The sequence below is a fragment of the Diplotaxodon limnothrissa genome, linkage group LG11 (genome assembly GCF_057381915.1).
Source record: "Diplotaxodon limnothrissa isolate DT_005_m linkage group LG11, D_limnothrissa_male_GT1.1, whole genome shotgun sequence".
Taxonomy (NCBI): Eukaryota; Metazoa; Chordata; class Actinopteri; order Cichliformes; family Cichlidae; genus Diplotaxodon; species Diplotaxodon limnothrissa.
Genome location: NC_140606.1, coordinates 18,402,508 through 18,419,976, shown reverse-complemented (window position 1 = coordinate 18,419,976; position 17,469 = coordinate 18,402,508). Strand labels below are relative to the sequence as shown.

General features: G+C 38.5%; 1 protein-coding gene across 3 annotated transcripts; it reads left to right on the top strand.

Annotated features, from left to right (window-relative positions):
* The first annotated feature begins 7,859 nt into the window (after nt 1-7,859).
* LOC146622573 (protein tyrosine phosphatase type IVA 3) lies at nt 7,860-16,622 on the top strand. Of its 3 annotated transcripts, XR_014906582.1 has the most exons (8): nt 7,860-8,235; nt 10,635-11,061; nt 13,629-13,760; nt 13,924-14,016; nt 14,112-14,242; nt 14,467-14,541; nt 15,283-16,036; nt 16,070-16,622. XR_014906582.1 is itself a non-coding variant. In XM_085366280.1 (7 exons), exons 3-7 carry the CDS (start codon nt 13,665-13,667, stop codon nt 15,398-15,400), a joined length of 513 nt encoding a protein of 170 aa, XP_085222406.1. In that variant the 5' UTR covers nt 7,860-8,235; nt 10,635-11,061; nt 13,629-13,664; the 3' UTR covers nt 15,401-16,622. The 3 variants fall into 3 exon arrangements, 2 of the variants coding, with proteins under 2 accessions (XP_085222406.1, XP_085222407.1); XM_085366280.1 differs by having other exon boundaries at nt 15,283-16,622; XM_085366281.1 differs by lacking the exon at nt 7,860-8,235 and adding an exon at nt 8,568-8,681 and having other exon boundaries at nt 15,283-16,622.
* The last annotated feature ends 847 nt before the right edge of the window (nt 16,623-17,469 follow it).

The following is a 17,469-nucleotide window of genomic DNA, read 5'->3' as shown; positions in this document are numbered from 1 at the left end:
TAAAGCAAGCCTTGAATACTTCCTTGTTATTTCCTTGTATCTTTGGGAAAGGAATTAGCACTGAAGTCTTAGCAGGTCAGTGCTTTAATGAAACCGGGAGAGCGGCCATGACCACTGCTCACAGTGTCCTTTGGGCTCCTCATAAAGCACAAGACTGTCAGGACTGACCTACTGAGTGTCAGCTCACATTTCCAGAAACCACTACATCAATGTCCATGCCAGCACACTCAGGTTTGTAGGATTAAAACAGATGGTCCCTGCAGAGCTGAATTTCCACAGGGTGATCTGACAGAGGAAGCCTTGAAAGCAGGACTATGTGGGTCTGAGAAACAATTAGAAGTGTCATCTCACAGGCACATTTTACTGTTATCACAAATGAACTGAATTAAAATATGTTTCAGTGGAGAGGGACTGGATCAAGCGATGCTATACATGGTTCATTGACTTTCTAAATTTCACAAATGATTTTAGAGTTATTTTGTATGGAACTGACGACTGTGATGATAATTTGCACTTGATTTTGAAAGAAATGTGTGGATCATAAGGCTCACAAAAAAGTAACAAAAAATATTTACAAAAACCAAAATATTTACTCCAAAAAGCTTCATAAAGATGTGTCCAGATGTACTCAATGCTCATTATTTTACATTAAACAGGGTAAAAGAGAAAAAGATATAAAATGTGGCGGACAAAGGCGTTATCGTAATTTACTAAGTATGATCTGGAATATTGTTTTCTGTGCATTGAAGATTTGGGCAAAGATTTGCCGGATCGCATTATGCTGCATGATTTCTTTGCATTTATAACAAAATCCGCATAAACAAAAAAGCATTTTGAGTATTTTGTCATATTTGATGCTGAATAATGAATCACTGAATCTGTTACTAAGTTAATTTTGCTGTATACACTGAGACTTAAACACTGTCTGTCAGGACTGGACTGGGACAAAAAAATCAACCGCGCATTTTGACTAGAGAACGGCCCACCAGGTATTATAGGAAAAGCCATAAAGCCTTTGAATGAAAACAAATGCTGTTGTGACATTGATGTACACTGTCTTGTTGGTATATATGTATCAACCTAATAAACTTAAACCTACACCATCCTCCCTATTCTGGTATTTTAAACAGTACTTACTGGAAATATCAAACAACCTAATCAATAATTACATATACCTAACTAGCAGGGTTGCCAACTCCCAGCAAAAAAATAGGGAACCACCTATTTCGCCTAATCGACATAATCGACTTTAATTTATTGCCAGGGTAAAACAAATGCACAGAAACCAATTATTTTTCTACAGTAATTAAATAGATTCAACATCTTTCTTCAACAGAATTGCAGACTGCACACATGGTACCTTCCCAAAGGAAAAAGTACTATAGCTTACTACTGTATATATTAGACTTAATATTTACTATATACTAGAGATGGACCGATCTGATATTACGTATCGGTATCAGTCCGATACTGACGTCAATTACTGGTTCGGATATCGGAGAGAAATAAAAAATGTAATCCGATCCATTAAATATCAAAAAAGCACCTCACAAAACTTGCGACATGGCGTAACTCGGTTCATAACCGTAGCACGTCGGAGCAGTGTACTCACGTGATAGAGCGGCTGTGTGTATTTGTAGCCTCCCTACCAAACCAGCATTTCATCGCCCAGGAAGTGATCCCAGAGAGAAGTAAAGCAAGTGTGTAAGTTCATCTCTGAATGTTTGTAAAGCATTCCCACGTTAATCTTAACAACTACTATATGGAGCGACTGCCTCTCTCTCCCTCCCTCTCCTGCTGCTACTTCAATCGTGAAACTGCTTAATGATCAGCTGATCGGCTTTTCTGTCCCCAGTCCGTCTCTCTTCTTTATTTTTGGCCCACTTTGCACCAGAAAGAGGAAACCACCGGCTAAACAACAGCAGCAAGTTTAAGCTTGATAAGCTGTTGTTAGAATTTATTTAATATTACTTTCTAGACCAGGATCCTTTTCTATGCAGCTGACGGCTGGTAACTGTGCAGGGGCGGATCTAGCAAAGTTTAGCCAGGGGGGCCGATAAGGCATGAACAGGGAAAAGGGGGCACAAAGACATACTTTTCTTTCTTATTCTCATTTAAAATGTCTAGCTTTTATTAAATAATTATCTGAATCTTACACCCAAAGTTTTAATCTTATGCAAAATATATAGAAGTCCATTACTGTATATAGTAACTATTAAGTCTAATATACCCTAGTAAGCTAAAGTACTTTTTCCTTTGGGAAGATACCATCTGTGCAGTCTGCAATTCTGTAGAAGAAAGATGTTGAATCTATTTAATTATTCTTGAAAAAGAATTTATTTCTGTGCATTTTTTTTCACGCTGCATCAAATTAAAGTTGATTACGTCAATTAAGCATCATGAGGTGGAGGGTGGTTCCCTATTTTTTTTTTCTGGGAGTTTGCAACCCTATTAGTTAGGTTGCTTACTCTTTAAAATACCAGAATAGGAAGGATGGAGTAGGTTTAAGTTTATTAGATTGATCAGTATTGCTGAACTATGAAATATTTTGGGTGCAGTATATTTTTTACATACAGGTATAACAGAATAGCTTTAGTGTTGTTGTTTATTTAAGCTTGAGTATGAACTTATACAAAATGCAGCAAGATATTTAAAAAACTGTTTTATTGATTAAAAAACACACTATATCGGATTCATATCGGTATCCTCCAATATCCAAATTTATGATATCGGTATCGGACATAAAAAAGTGGTATCGTGCCATCTCTACTATATGCAATAATGAATTTTTATACATTTTACATCAGATAACCACCTTGGATTCGGTTGTATTTATTAAAACCTAGAGATTTTAAATGAGAATAAGAAAGAAAAGTATTTCTTTGTGCCCCCCTTTCCCTGTTAGTGCACTACCTGCCCCCTGGTAAAACTTTCCTATCCGCCCCTGCACAGTTACCAGCTGTCAGCCACGTAGAAAAGGATCCTGGTGTTATTTGTCTCTCAGAAACAGTTCATAACTTCCCTTCAACTCATTCATGTCAACTAAAAGGTAAACCTGTTTCTCTATCACCTGTTCAGCTCTGATGATTCAGTAAGGACATCTCCTGGTTTCATCTTCATGTTTCCCTCTCACCAGATATCGGTTTGGATATCTGGTGAGAGGGAAACTGTATGTTGACTGTGTGTTGACCAGCACCTTTACGGCTGTGGCTCCAGCAAACATCAGCTGATACTAGAAAGTAATATTAAATAAATTCTAACAACAGCTGATCAAGCTTAAACGTGCTGCTGTTGTTTAGCGTGACATCCGCTGGTTTCGTCTTTCTGGCGCAAAGTGGGCGATAAACAAACGAGACGGGACTTAGGACAGCAAAGCCGATCAGCTGATCATTGATCAGTTTCATGATTGAAGTAGCAACAGGAGAGGGAGGGGGAGAGATTGAGAGAAGAAGAGGAAGCTATGCAGCGCAAAGACACAGAATAACTCCAGCTTTGTGTCTTTTTTTTGCTGAAGTTCGGGACAAATTGCATTCCTTTACACCTAAATACAGAACTTTAAAGTTCGACCTCATCGGCTAATTGGTCCAGCCCAGAGTCGATCATGACCAATTGGCCAATCCACCGCCTTTTATTGTTTATATATGCTAAAAATCACCATCGGCCCACCGGGCAAATGCCCGGTATGCCCGATGGCCAGTCCAACTATGCTGTCTGTATAGTACAAGGCTACTTACACAGCTGCACACCTCTGATTTAACCTCTTGCACTTTGTATTTTCTCATATCTCCTCTGCTATATCTTCAACAAACTTCATTATCTAAAGAAGTCATCTACTTTTACTTTGACTAAAACGAATGAAGGATTTTGTGCCTTTCTGTTTCAGCTGCATTTGAGAATATTAAAAACATATTTGATAGTACCAGTGTTGCTGGGTCAATGTTTTTATAACCTGAGGTGTGACTGGAGGAAACAGGTTCTCTAATTCCACTCTGGGCTGGAAACAAGGAGCCTTGTTGCATTTCAAAACTTTACAGAGTGTCTCTTATCTGTAGAGTCATACTAGGTTTTGGGGTAAAAACTGCAAAATAAATTGGTTTGGTTTTGCCAGAGTTCGTGTTAAAAGGGAGTTTTTCCTTTCCACTGTTGCCAAGTGGTCAGTTGATTGTTGGGGTTGTCTCTCTATTATTGTAGGGTCTTTGGAATGTACAAATAGATGTTTGCAACACAAGCCCTGACTGAACAACAACCAGGTAAAAAAGTATTCTCCAGAACTGCTTGGGACCTTGTAATAAACATGTGGATGTGTTTATGCTATAATCGGGATCAAATCAAAAGTGAGATAACAGCAAACCATATTAAATAACAGATGACTACTTATCACCTTGATGCATGAAAAACAGCTCCAGCTCTGAGAAAACATTCACAACCCAAAAACTCATGCCCACTTTAACCACCAGGAACACTGAGATTTTTAATTTGACGAACTGGAAACAGTGTAAGGTGTGCTTTGGCTAATTTTAGCAAATAAATGGTGTTTTTTTTAAGCTTTCTGTGTGGGTGAACAGTCATGTTAACCACCACTCAATATGATTGATAGTAAGGTGAGGCCCTGGCTTGTACTACAGGGTGGGCCATTTATATGGATACACCGTAATAACATGGGAATGGTTGGTGATATTAAAGTCCTGTTTGTGGCACATTAGTATATGTAAGGGGGCAAACTCCTCAAGATGGGTGGTGACCAAGTTGGCCATCTTGGATACAACTTTTGTTTTTTCAATAGGAAGAGCGCCATGTGACACATCAAACTTATTGGTAATGTCACAAGAAAAACAATGGTGTGCTTGGTTTCAACCTAACTTTATTCTTTCATGAGTTATTTACAAGTTTCTGACCACTTATAAAATGTGTTCAATGTGCTGCCCATTGTGTTGGATTGTCAATGCAACCCTCTTCTCCCAAAAAAGTCTAAGGGGGTCAGATCGGGAGACCTTGGGGGCCATTCAACTGGCCCACGACGACCAATCCACTTTCCAGGAAACTGTTCATCTAGGAATGCTCGGACCTGGCACCCATAATGTGGTGGTGCACCATCTTGCTGGAAAAACTCAGGGAACGTGCCAGCTTCAGTGCATAAAGAGGGAAACACATCATCATGTAGCAATTTCAAATAACCAGTGGCCTTGAGCTTTCCATTGATGAAGAATGGACCCACTATCGTTGTACCCCATATACCACACCAAACCATCTCTTTTGTTGTTCCAACAGTCTTGGAGGGATCCATCCAATGTGGGTTAGTGTCAGACCAATAGCGGTGGTTTTGTTTGTTAACTTCACCATTCACATAAAAGTTTGCCTCATCACTGAACAAAATCTTCTGCGTGACCTGAGGGTCCTGTTCCAATTTTTGTTTTGCCCATTCTGCAAATTCTGTGCGCCGATCTGGGTCATTCTCGTTGAGATGCTGCAGTAGCTGGAGTTTGTAAGGGTGCCATTTGTGAGTAGCTAATATCCACCGAAGGGATGTTCGACTAATGCCACTCTCCAGTAGAGATGGCACGATACCACATTTTTATGTCCGATACCGATACCATAAATTTGGATATCGGCCAATACCGATATGAATCCGATAGTGTGTTTTTTAATCAATAAAATTGTTTTTTAAATATCTTGCTGCTTTTTCATACTCAAGTTAAAAAAAAAACCAAAAAACCCACTAAAGCTATTCTGTTATACCTGTATGCAAAAAATACACTGCACCCAAAATATTAAATAGTTCAGCAATACTGATCAATCTAATACACTTAAACCTACTCCATCATCCCTATTCTGGTATTTTAAAGAGTAAGCAACCTAACTAATAGGGTTCTAAAAAAATAAGGAACCACCCCCCCACCCTCCACCTCATGATGCTTAATTGACGTAATCAACTTTAATTTGATGCAGTGTTAAATAAAATGCCACTTTGGTTGTAAGATTCGGTTGTATTTATTAAAAGCGAGACATTTTAAATGAGAATAAGAAAGAAAAGTATGTCTTTGTGCCCCCTTTTCCCTATTCATGCCCTATCGGCCCCCCTGGCTAAACTTTGCTAGATCCGCCCCTGCACAGTTACCAGCTGTCAGCTGCATAGAAAAGGATCCTGGTCTAGAAAGTAATATTAAATAAATTCTAACAACAGCTTATCAAGCTTAAACGTGCTGCTGTTGTTCAGCCGCTGGTTTCCTCTTTCTGGTGCAAAGTGGACCAAAAACAAAGAAGAGAGACGGACTGGGGACAGAAAAGCCGATCAGCTGATCGTTAATCAGTTTCACAATTGAAGTAGCAGCAGGAGAGGGAGGGGGAGAGAAGAGGCAGTCGCTTCATATGTCGGTTATTAAGCTTAAGGTGGGAATGCTTTACAAACATTCAGAGATAAACTTACACACTTGCTTTACTTCTCTCTGGGATCACTTCCTGGGAGATGAAATGGTAGCGAGGCTACAAATACACACAGCCGCTCTATCACCTGAGGCATACTGCTGCAACGTGCTACGGTTATGAGCCGAGTTATGCCATGTCGCAAGTTTTGTGAGGTGCTTTTTTTGATATTTAATGGATCGGATTACATTTTTTATTTCTCTCCGATATCCGATCCAGTAATTTACGTCAGTATCGGACCGATACCGATACGTAATATCGGATCAGTCCATCGCTACTCTCCAGTGACATGCGGTGAGGCTGTGGGCTCTTGCTGAATGAAGCTAGGACAGCCACTGATGTTTCTTCATTAGTGACAGTTTTCTTGCGTCCACATTTTAGCAAATCCAACTCTGAACCAGTTTCACGAAACTTAGCAAGCAGTTTGCTAACTGTAGCATGGGAGATGGGTGGTCTCATAGGGTGTCTTGCATTGAAATCTGCTGCAATGACCCGGCTACTGCGTTCACCAGATATCAACACAATTTCGATCCGCTCGTCACGTGTTAACCTCTTCGACATGTCAATGGCTGTGAACAAAGAGAAACCTGTAAATAACTCATGAAAGAATAAAGTTACGTTGAAACCAAGCACACCACTGTTTTTCTTGTGACATTACCAATAAGTTTGATGTGTCACATGGCCCTCTTCCTATTGAAAAAACAAAAGTTGTATCCAAGATGGCCAACTTCTAAATGGCCACCATGGTCACCCCCCATCTTGAGGAGTTTGCCCCCTCACATATACTAATGTGCCACAAACAGGACTTTAATATCACCAACCATTCCCATTTTATTACAGTGTATCCATATAAATGGCCCACCCTGTACTTTTAAAAAGTATGGACCTGTGACTGCCTTGTGACTCTTTGGACTCACATTCTACACCTTGTAAACACAATTATCAATTTTTTCTCTTTTTGTGTGTATTTTTTCTGGGCAAACACAGTGATGTGCTGACTTCACACTGTAGGCTGGCTGCAAGAAAACAATTCTTGGACTATTGTAACCCCAAAGAGAAAGTTAATTCCTACAAATGGGATCCACAGGTTGACTTGGGCAATCTGTCTGGTAGCTTAAAAGACCGTCTATTTTTAGATGGTTCAGGGAGGGGAAGGCGGGGGGTCGATGAAGGGAGGGAGAACAAGAAAAAGTCCTGACAGATGTGACACTGCAGCAAATATTCATGAGACCACTCGTTTTATTTTTTTTTAGGAGCATGATGTGAAAAAACGGTGACCATGGACTTCCCTGGTTGAAACAAGTAATCTTCAGCCACATTGAAAAGTTAGGAGCTGAACTCTCACCCAGTGCCTTCCAGGCGAGTGGGAGAGAAAGGAGTAGAGTGGATGAAGAAGTGGAAGAGCTGGAGGAGGGGGAGTGAGGCTCTTCTCCTGTGGCTCTAAGAGCATTAACTGTAGTGCGTTCTGCTGGTGACAGGGCTGTCAGGGTCAGATGACTGCTCAGCCTGATTAGACCAGCTCATAGCAGATCCTAAGCCCAACACACACTGCACCTTTATACCAAGGTGGATCTACGAGCTGGCACATTCAGTACGTCGCAGTTGAGGAGGCCAGAAGGGACACGAGGTGGATAGTTTAGTGTTATAGTGGGGCAGAGCTAAAGGTTATCAAGGAAACATTTAACCTTCTGCTGCTGCTCCTTCCTGCTTGACTACCAGGACCAAAGACTGAAAGAGGTGTTGTTTTACTGTAACAAGAAGGCAGAAGAACTGGTGTTTAGCCAGTGTTTGGAGATGACGCTGAAAAGCTAAGCGGTAAGAACTAAAGCACTCTGCATTTGTTTTGTTGCTATATAAATAGGATAATTATATAGTGTTTCCCAATGCTGTCACAAAGCCAGAAGTGCAACACCCTGCATTCTGGATACGTGATGCAGAGAATTATAGAAAATCTCCATAAACATTTTTATCCGTGCTATATTGCTGCCACAGACGGTGAGAGAGAGTAAAGCAGAAGGGTACTGTTGTTCCTACAAAAATCTGATGTGTCATAGAATCACACACTAGTACAGATGGAGCTAAAAATACAGCTGCAGGTATTTAGAGTCTACAGGGGTTTACTATAACAGGCAGTCAGCTGGCTGTATGTCAGCACTCAAACTGTTGTAGAACTGCTGCTGCTGCTTCTGCAGGACTTTGGTGTAACTGCCAGTCAGAGCCCTGTGGATTTCCCCTGTTCAGCAGACAAGCTGTCCTCTGAGGTAAGAGGGAAGTTAAGCTTCCAGAAAATAAGTAAAAACGTAGTTATTTAGCACAACTTCTTTTTCTGAGTGATTTGAGTGATTGAATCTGATGCTCTTATCAGCTAACTGGAAGTCAGTAAACGAATGTGTAATCTAATCTGTTTAAAGACCACTACTATCCGTTTCATTCAGCTTTACATTTCAGACCTTGTGAAGAAGTAGCCATAAGGTGGCTCTAAAATAATACTGAGATCCATTTTAGCCTCTCTGTGTCCTGATCCACCATGTGACAGTGAAACAGCTAGGCAGCCAGTCTGGAGACATGCCTATTTTTACAAACCAAACTACACTCTAAGGTAAAAGTGCCAATTGGCTTTAAGGTTTAACTGGAATTACTTCTGTCTGTTTCTGTATGTTACCCGCATATGAAATCATTCTACTTCAGATGTTTGCTAAAATTGTGAACAGTTGACCTTTTAGTTAAGTTTAGATGCCTTAAAACAGGTTTCTGTGTACTCACAGAGTGTCTGTGACAGTGCCAGCTATGCTGCTTTGCAAATTAGCTTTTATCCTGTGTCTCCGTTGCAACTTTGGTGCCCTCGGGTCGCACAAGGCTTCAAGTGAAATGAATGTTCACTTTTAACCAGCTCAGTGGAAAATAAGCGACCTCTATCCCGATTAGCGGTGACACAGGATAAAATCCTAAATATAGATTGTCAACAACTTGGAACTGACTACCCTCTTCTGGAAGAGTGAGTGTGTAAGTCTGTGAGTGATTATGTGTGTGTGTGTGTGTCTGCGTGTGTTGTCAGTGCAGAGGCCAAAAGGTGACCAGAGATTACCTCTGGACCTTCCTTTGTTGTTTATTTGATTGCCTTGTTTGAGTGGTAGGTAGAATTATTTGGAAAGCTAAAAGTATGCTGCATTTTTATGAGAAATATTATTAAGATGATTCAGTGCTTTGTTTTGAATCATACATTAAGAAGAGCCTAACACAACTTATATCTGTACTTTAGAGAAACCGCATTATAACTAACAAGCAGTGTTCATCCTAAATGCTTTCATAACTCTGTATGTGCTGAACTGCTGAACAGAGCCTTTTTTCCTGAAAATATATTAAACTGATATGCATGTGGGGTTAAGGTTCAGAATAAATCAAAGCAAGTTACTTCAGATTCTCCACAGTTTCACAAAATATTTTTATCTTGTCTTTTTTTGTGCCGAGCCACAACAAAAAACACCTAGGCTAGATTAATCAGAGCATCACTTTATATGAGAATTTCTGCTCATTTTTTTCTTCAAAGCTAACTTAATTTTGTTGATATTGTACAAATGTCATTATCATCATCAAACAATATCATATGGGTTATATTGAATGTCTATGTTGGTATGTCTTCTTAAATAAAGTTGAATTATATGTTTCTTGAAAGTATTAGTGTCGTTGAACATGTAATTGAGTTGTGATCTTAGTATATGGCAACCTTGATCTTGTTGTTAATTTAACATTAACGAATTAAGTTTTTACAGGGACTAGTAGTAACTAGTAACTACTCCCACATTTTTCATTCATTTTCATTCTAATGCCCCACGATTATCTTTAGTGTTTCTTATATCTTAATAAATACACACCCTGTGTATTTAATTGGTGTGTCTGTTCTTAATGTGTCATCCACTAACTAATCAAAAGGTGTTTTATCCCCTCTGTCTAATAGAAGGTCTGTATTATCATACTGTATGAGTAAGAATATTTATAATATGTGTGAATGCTTATATGTGTCTTTTAGATCCAGTGTAATTGGGTGTAACTGTGATGCACATGTAATAAAATAGTTTGATTAGTGTATATATGGCAGCATAATATAACTGGGTTATATGGAACTGCAAAAAACTGAATATGTGCTAAATTACTAAAAGGACCACGATCAGTGTCATTTCAGTGGAAGCTGACTTTTAATATATTTTGTATTTCAGAATTGCTGGTTGATGGAGTTTGTGAGGCGAAGTGGTGACTACTGCCACGCCCAACACATTTAAACCCCATCTGGGATAATGCTGCACCATGTAGTCCTAGGGTTATGAACCCTACAAGACCACTGGCCTTTGACCTCTGAACCTGTCAGCTCATGGGGTAACAAGCGGAGCCTTGACACTGAAAGCTAACAGGAGAAAGACGGAAAGAGAGCGTGACTAAAACTGAGTGTGGTCAAAGAAATAAAAACAGAGAAAGTCGACACACTGTAACCTTCTGGACTATAGCAGACTGTTAACTGATGGGATAACAATCAAGACTATAGGACGTCAGACCTGGGAAAATATCTGAAAATAGGAGTTCTGGCTCACCTGGAGATCAAATATAAACTGAAGACATAGCTGCTAAACGCAACAGCTGGAGCTAAAGGTGAGGAGTCAATGACCTAAATCTAGTAATGCATCAACACTTTAATATTTCATGACATTTCACTGGTTGTATGATTCAGTAGAAATTTCTTTAAGGCAGTCAGTATGAGATTAAATGATTTGCCTTTCTTGGAGAGTAGGTTTTACTAACAATGATGCTTTTAACTTCTAGGTCTTACATGGAAAAAATGACTTCTCTGTTTTCAGTGTTATTGAATTTCACCTAAGATCAAAGTCACATATTTCCTTCTCTTGCTCAAAGTGCTACTTTACACATCAACAATGTTTTGGTGTCTTAGTCTAAGTTGCCGTATTTTGTTGCTGACACTTACCTGATACTCCTGGAAGAAAATGAAGAAGAAATTTGAAAAAAAAAATGAGAAAGAAATGTCACTTTCCAGAACTCACTCACTAGCTTCTGAGAAAAAGAAAGAAAAAGTCTCCAAACCCTGCTGTGAACAGTTACATGATTAACTATTTTTCACTGTTTTCAGGAAGTGTTAGGTAAGCATACATTATGGTACAGCTAAAAACTCAGGAAGCCATTTCACTTCCTGTTAATCCTATTAACCATCAGTCAGAGGCAGCAGAGAATACTTGCGAGCTAAGGCTCTGTCAGTTGGAATGAATGGAGCTAAACTGCTTAAATGACTCTACACCAGCTTCTAGTATTAGTATTCACGGATTAAAATTCTCTTATTGGGTTATTTTACTCATTTCCTTTCATTATACTTACCAGAAAGCGAATGCTGCCGGTATAAAGCTGGAATTCTGATAATGCATGCTGATTGGTCAATTAACAAGAGTTTATAGTCTGCTGATGGCACTAGTTTCCAAATGACAGACATTAGAAACATAGTTAAGCTTAAGATGTGATGGTTGATGTTGAGTGCTGCTAGAAATTCTTTGCAGCTTGTCAAATGTGTGAAATCAAATGTCATAAAATGCCTTATGGTGTTGGGACCTCCCTTAATATTTTTAAGTATTAAGTATTGTAATTGTAATTGTAATAAGTATTTTATTACATTTACAATCCAACGCAATCTAAAAATGGAAGTATATCTATTGATTTTGCTATTGCAGTTCTGCTCAGTGTTAATAACTCTTTTTATAAACTACCAGTGATGAGAGGAGATGTTACAATCACTATTTAATCAACATTTTCAAACAGCTGTGAAGAAAATGTGCATGTTTTGCAAAGTTTTGAAGACCTTTAGCTTAGTACAAAGTGGTATTTTACTTGTAATTTAATTACTTCATCTCCAGTTTTTCAGTTTTCTTTCCTGTTCATGAGGGAAGTCCAGTTTTGAGCTTGACCAAGTGCATTAAAATGAGGTTCAGCATCTGGGGTGGAAATGCAAAGGAGAGACCCATTAACCGCAAATGCATCCGAGAGCTCTGGAATATCTTTGCCTTTCTTCTCACAAAGCTCTTAATTTTTCTCTCAGGTCCCATGCAGTACTCTTCAGCACTTTACCCAGGCTGAGCTACCCAGCAGCTGTGTGGTAGCCTATGTCACCATATTCAGCTTCATGCTCCTGCAGAAGTACAACAAACTGTCTTTGATTCAGTCCTCTTGCCCCAATGAAGTTAGCTATTTTAGCTACATCAACAATGTGGTTAATTTTCAGCGCTGAGTTTACACTGCCAATTTGTGTCATTTAAGCCCCGGCCTATCCAGACATACAGTTACCTGTGTGAATAAATCATTCTCTATCGTAGTCCCTCTGCGAGAAATCACAAAGCTGGTCTTGACTGCTCCATCCCTGGATGTGTAAAGCTTGGTTGCTTTTGCACCTTTACTAGCAAAGCATCTAGTGTCTGTCTTCGTTCTGCATCAGTCAATTTCCTGTGTTTTTCTGCATGTTTAGGCTCATAATGACAATTTAAATTGTTATCCTTCAACCCAGCAATCTGCTAACCACAAACTAAGAACACAACTTTATCTCTGATTTTAGTAAATAAATACTTTTTTCTTTTTCCGCCCCAAACACACATCTCATAAATGTTTGCTCTGTGAAGTTTCATTCACATACACACACATATGTACAAATGTAAATAAAGAAACAAACAAAAAATGTAGCAATCACCTTTCAAATAGAAGCAACAAAACTGTAATGTGATTTCCAATAAAATAATTTTTTTTAAATGGGAGAAAATGAATGACGTATACCTATTTATATCTTAATTCTAATTTCCCATTGACCACATGGGGTGGATCGGGGAAACCAAAGGGCCCAGGTCTGCATTAATAATACATTCTACTGATCACATTATGACAGACCTACAACATGGACTAAAGCTGCATAGGGTCCTATTCTTTCTGGATTACCTTGTGGGAAACCCCAGTGAAACCCAAAGTTGAGCTTTAGTATTTTGAAAGTCTTTATTACAGTTCAGCCATTAATATTTACATCTTATCATACTATTACTGGTGTTTTTTCTTGCTTTTACTAGCAAGAAAAAGCACATAACACATAACATTACATAACCAGTCATTTCTTGGCATTTTTTATCCATATTCATACAAAAACAAAATGTGAAAAAGATGACTTCTGGTTTTTACAGGGGTTACACACGCAACAATTCTTCACACTGGTCAACATGAATCGCCCAGCTCCAGTCGAACTGTGCCACAAGAACATGAGATTTCTTATTACACACAACCCAACAGATGGCACACTCAGCTCCTTCATAGAGGTGAGAAATATATGTGAGTATGTGTGTCCTGCAAGGGTAGACAATATTATAATGACAAGCGTAATAAAATTAGGATATTACCTGCATGCTTGTTTCCCTCTGTGATGTCAGCTTGTGTATTGTGACTTCAAAAAAAGTTTTTTCCTCACTTTACCACTTCCAGGACTTGAAGCGATATGGTGCCACAACAGTGGTCCGAGTTTGTGATGTCACTTATGACAAAACACGGCTTGAGAAAGATGGCATTACAGTGGTGGTAAGTTCAGAAACACACACCTTTAATATGAATATTTACTCATTCTATGATCAAATACAGTACACCAGACAGCACCTGTTTGGACTCTCTTTTAGGACTGGCCATTTGATGATGGAGCCCCGCCACCCAGTAAGCTGGTCGATGATTGGTTGAATCTGCTAAAGAAGACATTTCAGGAGGATCCAGGAAGCTGTGTGGCTGTTCACTGTGTGGCTGGATTAGGGAGGTAGGAGACATTTAAAGTAAAAATTTAATTTAAAAATACAGAGGAAGACAGGTGTGTGTGCACACATATAAGTTAGCATCACTGGACAATAACTCATATGTTTGATTTGGAGTGCTTATACTAAAAACTATGACTTAAAGATTTGCCAAGAAACAGATAAGCAGAATTGATTGGACATGTATAGCCTAAAACATGGATTGTGTTGTATTTATACGTGCACACAGGGCTCCTGTGCTTGTTGCTTTGGCTCTGATAGAAAGTGGGATGAAATATGAGGATGCTATTCAACTCATCAGACAGTAAGTATATCCTGTGTCATATTGAGGATAGTTTTTCTTTCCTTTTTTTCACTTAATGAAACTATTTCAGAAACCAGAGTGGTCTTATATACTCTATATCAGGGGTGTCAAACATGAGGATGGGACCAGAATCGCAAGTAGTGCATCATGCCCACTACACGGATTTAAAAAAATGTGAAGAAGGGCGTCAATTCTGGAATCTTTTTACTCTATTTTCAGAAGTTTTACAGCTTTTGTTTTTGACAAAGACCCCCCCATTCTGCTACAGTAAATTACTACATACCAAACTTAGAAAGTCTGCTTTGATGGTGGACTTTATCATCTTTTAACTCCTGGTTTGAGAACTAATATGCGGAAATGATTTTGCTCTGTGATTTGTTTTACTGCATCATGGGAGGGTTAACTGTTTTGAGGGCTGAAATTGACCACAGAAGGCAAAACATTTTCTGTTCCGTGCTGTAAAAATGCTTTTATTGCTATAAGTTGGGCATTTTAACACGGGAGCCTATGCTGATTGAAAGTAGCTATAGAAAACAAGAACTGGTAGGATTAAGTACACTTTTTCTATCATAACCTAGAGAGGAACACAATGAGAAATGCAACACAAAAAGGTGACAGAAAAAGACTATTATACTTGAAAGTACAGCGTGCAGTGGAAGATAAAAGGTGTCTGTGAGCTCTCTGTATTTAATGAACCTCTAAAAGCTTTTAAAAGTTCACAGCATTGTGTTTGTGTTTCAGGAAGCGTCGTGGAGCCATCAACAGCAAACAGCTAACCTACCTGGAGAAATATCGATCTAAGCATAGGCTCCGTTTCAAAGACTCCCGCAAACACAAGAACAAATGCTGCATCGTATGAACACATGCACCATGCACACACACACGCAGGCACACACACAGAGACATTTCTCAGGAATTCAGCAGTACAAGGCTTCAGTCATTGTCACAAATACTAAAAACAGAGGCGTCAGTGCCCATGTTGAATCTTAAAAAGTTTTTCTTCTTTGTTTCCCTTTCTTTTCTTTTAATATGTTTTTTTTTATTTTTGCTTATTTGCTGTAAACAAACAGCTGCAGGATGGATAAAGGACAGGAAATCATTTTAAAAAGTGTTATAGAGGATTGTTTTTACAATATAATTCTGCAGGGAATTTAGCTATGAGGTGCATGAGCCACATTCAAATGTTCAACCGAACAAGTCCTGAAACTTATACAGATGTGGGGTGAAACTTTGATTCTGTTGTCCCTGGTGACTGGTTTTCAGCACCTTAAGTCTGACCTGACTTTAATGAATGTTTAACACTATCAGGATATAAAATTATAAACAGTTAAATTTGTGTTTCTCTTATTTTTTCTTTCTTTTTGGGCTTAAAAACCCTTAAAAACATGTTTTTAACAATTTGGAGAGACTAAAATTTTACACTCCAACAAATCAGGTTTAATCCAAGGGTAATCTTAGCCTGAGGTATTAGTCTCATCCTAGCGCAAATGTTGCTGTGCATTATTAAATTATCCAGTCTAGTTTAAAGTTTTATTATTTTCATATGTATTGGTGTGGAGTTTATTTCAGTTGTATTTTACCTGAATGATGCATGTAAACAATCACTTTGAAAAAATCATTTAAAAATCTGTTTTTGATGATGATGATAACAGAGCATGCACTTTTTATGCAAAAAGTAGAGTCCTTATGACAGTCTCTTTTATTGTAAAAGCATCTTCAACCTGAATTGATATACATACATTAAAATGCATGAAAAACTAAATGGACAATGAAATAGGCAGAGGGTGTAAAACTGAAGTTAGGAGAAGGGAAAATGTTAATAGGATCTAGCAACCCTTTGATTTACAATCTTTACCTGAAAGCATTTTAAAGCAAATGGCAAATATTTTCTTGTTCACATGACGTGTGTGCATATTTGTTTGCTTGTGTGCGTGTGTGGGTGTGGGTATATGGGGCGGCCTCTATACATTGTTTACTACTGGGGCAGGCCTGAGCTGACACTTTTTTATGTAAAAAAAACAACAAAAAAACAAGCTGTAAATGATAGTCTGTAAATTTTTTGCATTGTTTAATAAATGTTATGCCATTATCTTTGTATGTAGTGCGTGGTGTTTGTTGTCAGTGTTTGATTACATCATGTAATAATTCAAAGATTCGCTCTTCCTGGCAATTTAGCTGTTGCTAATAAACGAAATATATTGCAGACAAATTCAAAACACCAGAAACATTTTTGTCAAATATTCCTTAAATTCCTGAAATTATTAATTAGTCTGCACTTTTGATCTACTTTGACTATGAGTGCGTTAATGAGTCCTAAATAGTAAAAACAACCACCTTTAATTGCTATGAGCTCTTTATGATTGACTTAACTCTCACTTAGAGCTTCTTCTATTCTTACATATTATTATGTTCAGTGTCTCTTTATATAATATCCATACCTATATAATATCCATACCTGTAAACAACATGATGGCTTACTAGGGATATGTTGTGAAACACGTTTTTTTCTTTGACAAATATTTTAAAAGAAGAAAATGAAGAAATAAGGAAACCTAAGTATATTTACTGTTTTTGTACAATGACACATTTCTGACTATATTTGTATAAGTATATGATAAATAGCACAGAATCTGTAACACGTTCGTTTTTTTTTTAATCTCTAGTCTTTTCGAGGCCCGAATGTGCAAGCGAACAGCCAGGGGCGCTTTTTGGTCGCTTCTATCGCGTTCGGTGTGTATGCACCGAACGCCTAAACGCGCTGCTTTGCGCTGCAGTGCGGTCCTCCTGCCACAGAGGGCGATGTCTGTTACAGTGCTGCAGCTCCAGCAAACTTCCGCTGGCCTGAAGGATTTGTGCCGCAGATTCGACAGAAATGTGTGTCTTTATTCAGTAAAAAATAGACTCTAAATCACGATTTAGTGAATAAAT

Excerpts from the sequence above, each read along its gene's own strand:
- LOC146622573 (XM_085366280.1), top strand. The coding sequence starts at position 13,665 with ATGAATCGCCCAGCTCCAGTCGAACTGTGCCACAAGAACATGAGATTT. Across the intron at positions 14,017-14,111 it reads AAGATGGCATTACAGTGGTG|GACTGGCCATTTGATGATGG; the intron begins GTAAGTTCAGAA and ends ACTCTCTTTTAG. Across the intron at positions 14,542-15,282 it reads GCTATTCAACTCATCAGACA|GAAGCGTCGTGGAGCCATCA; the intron begins GTAAGTATATCC and ends TTTGTGTTTCAG.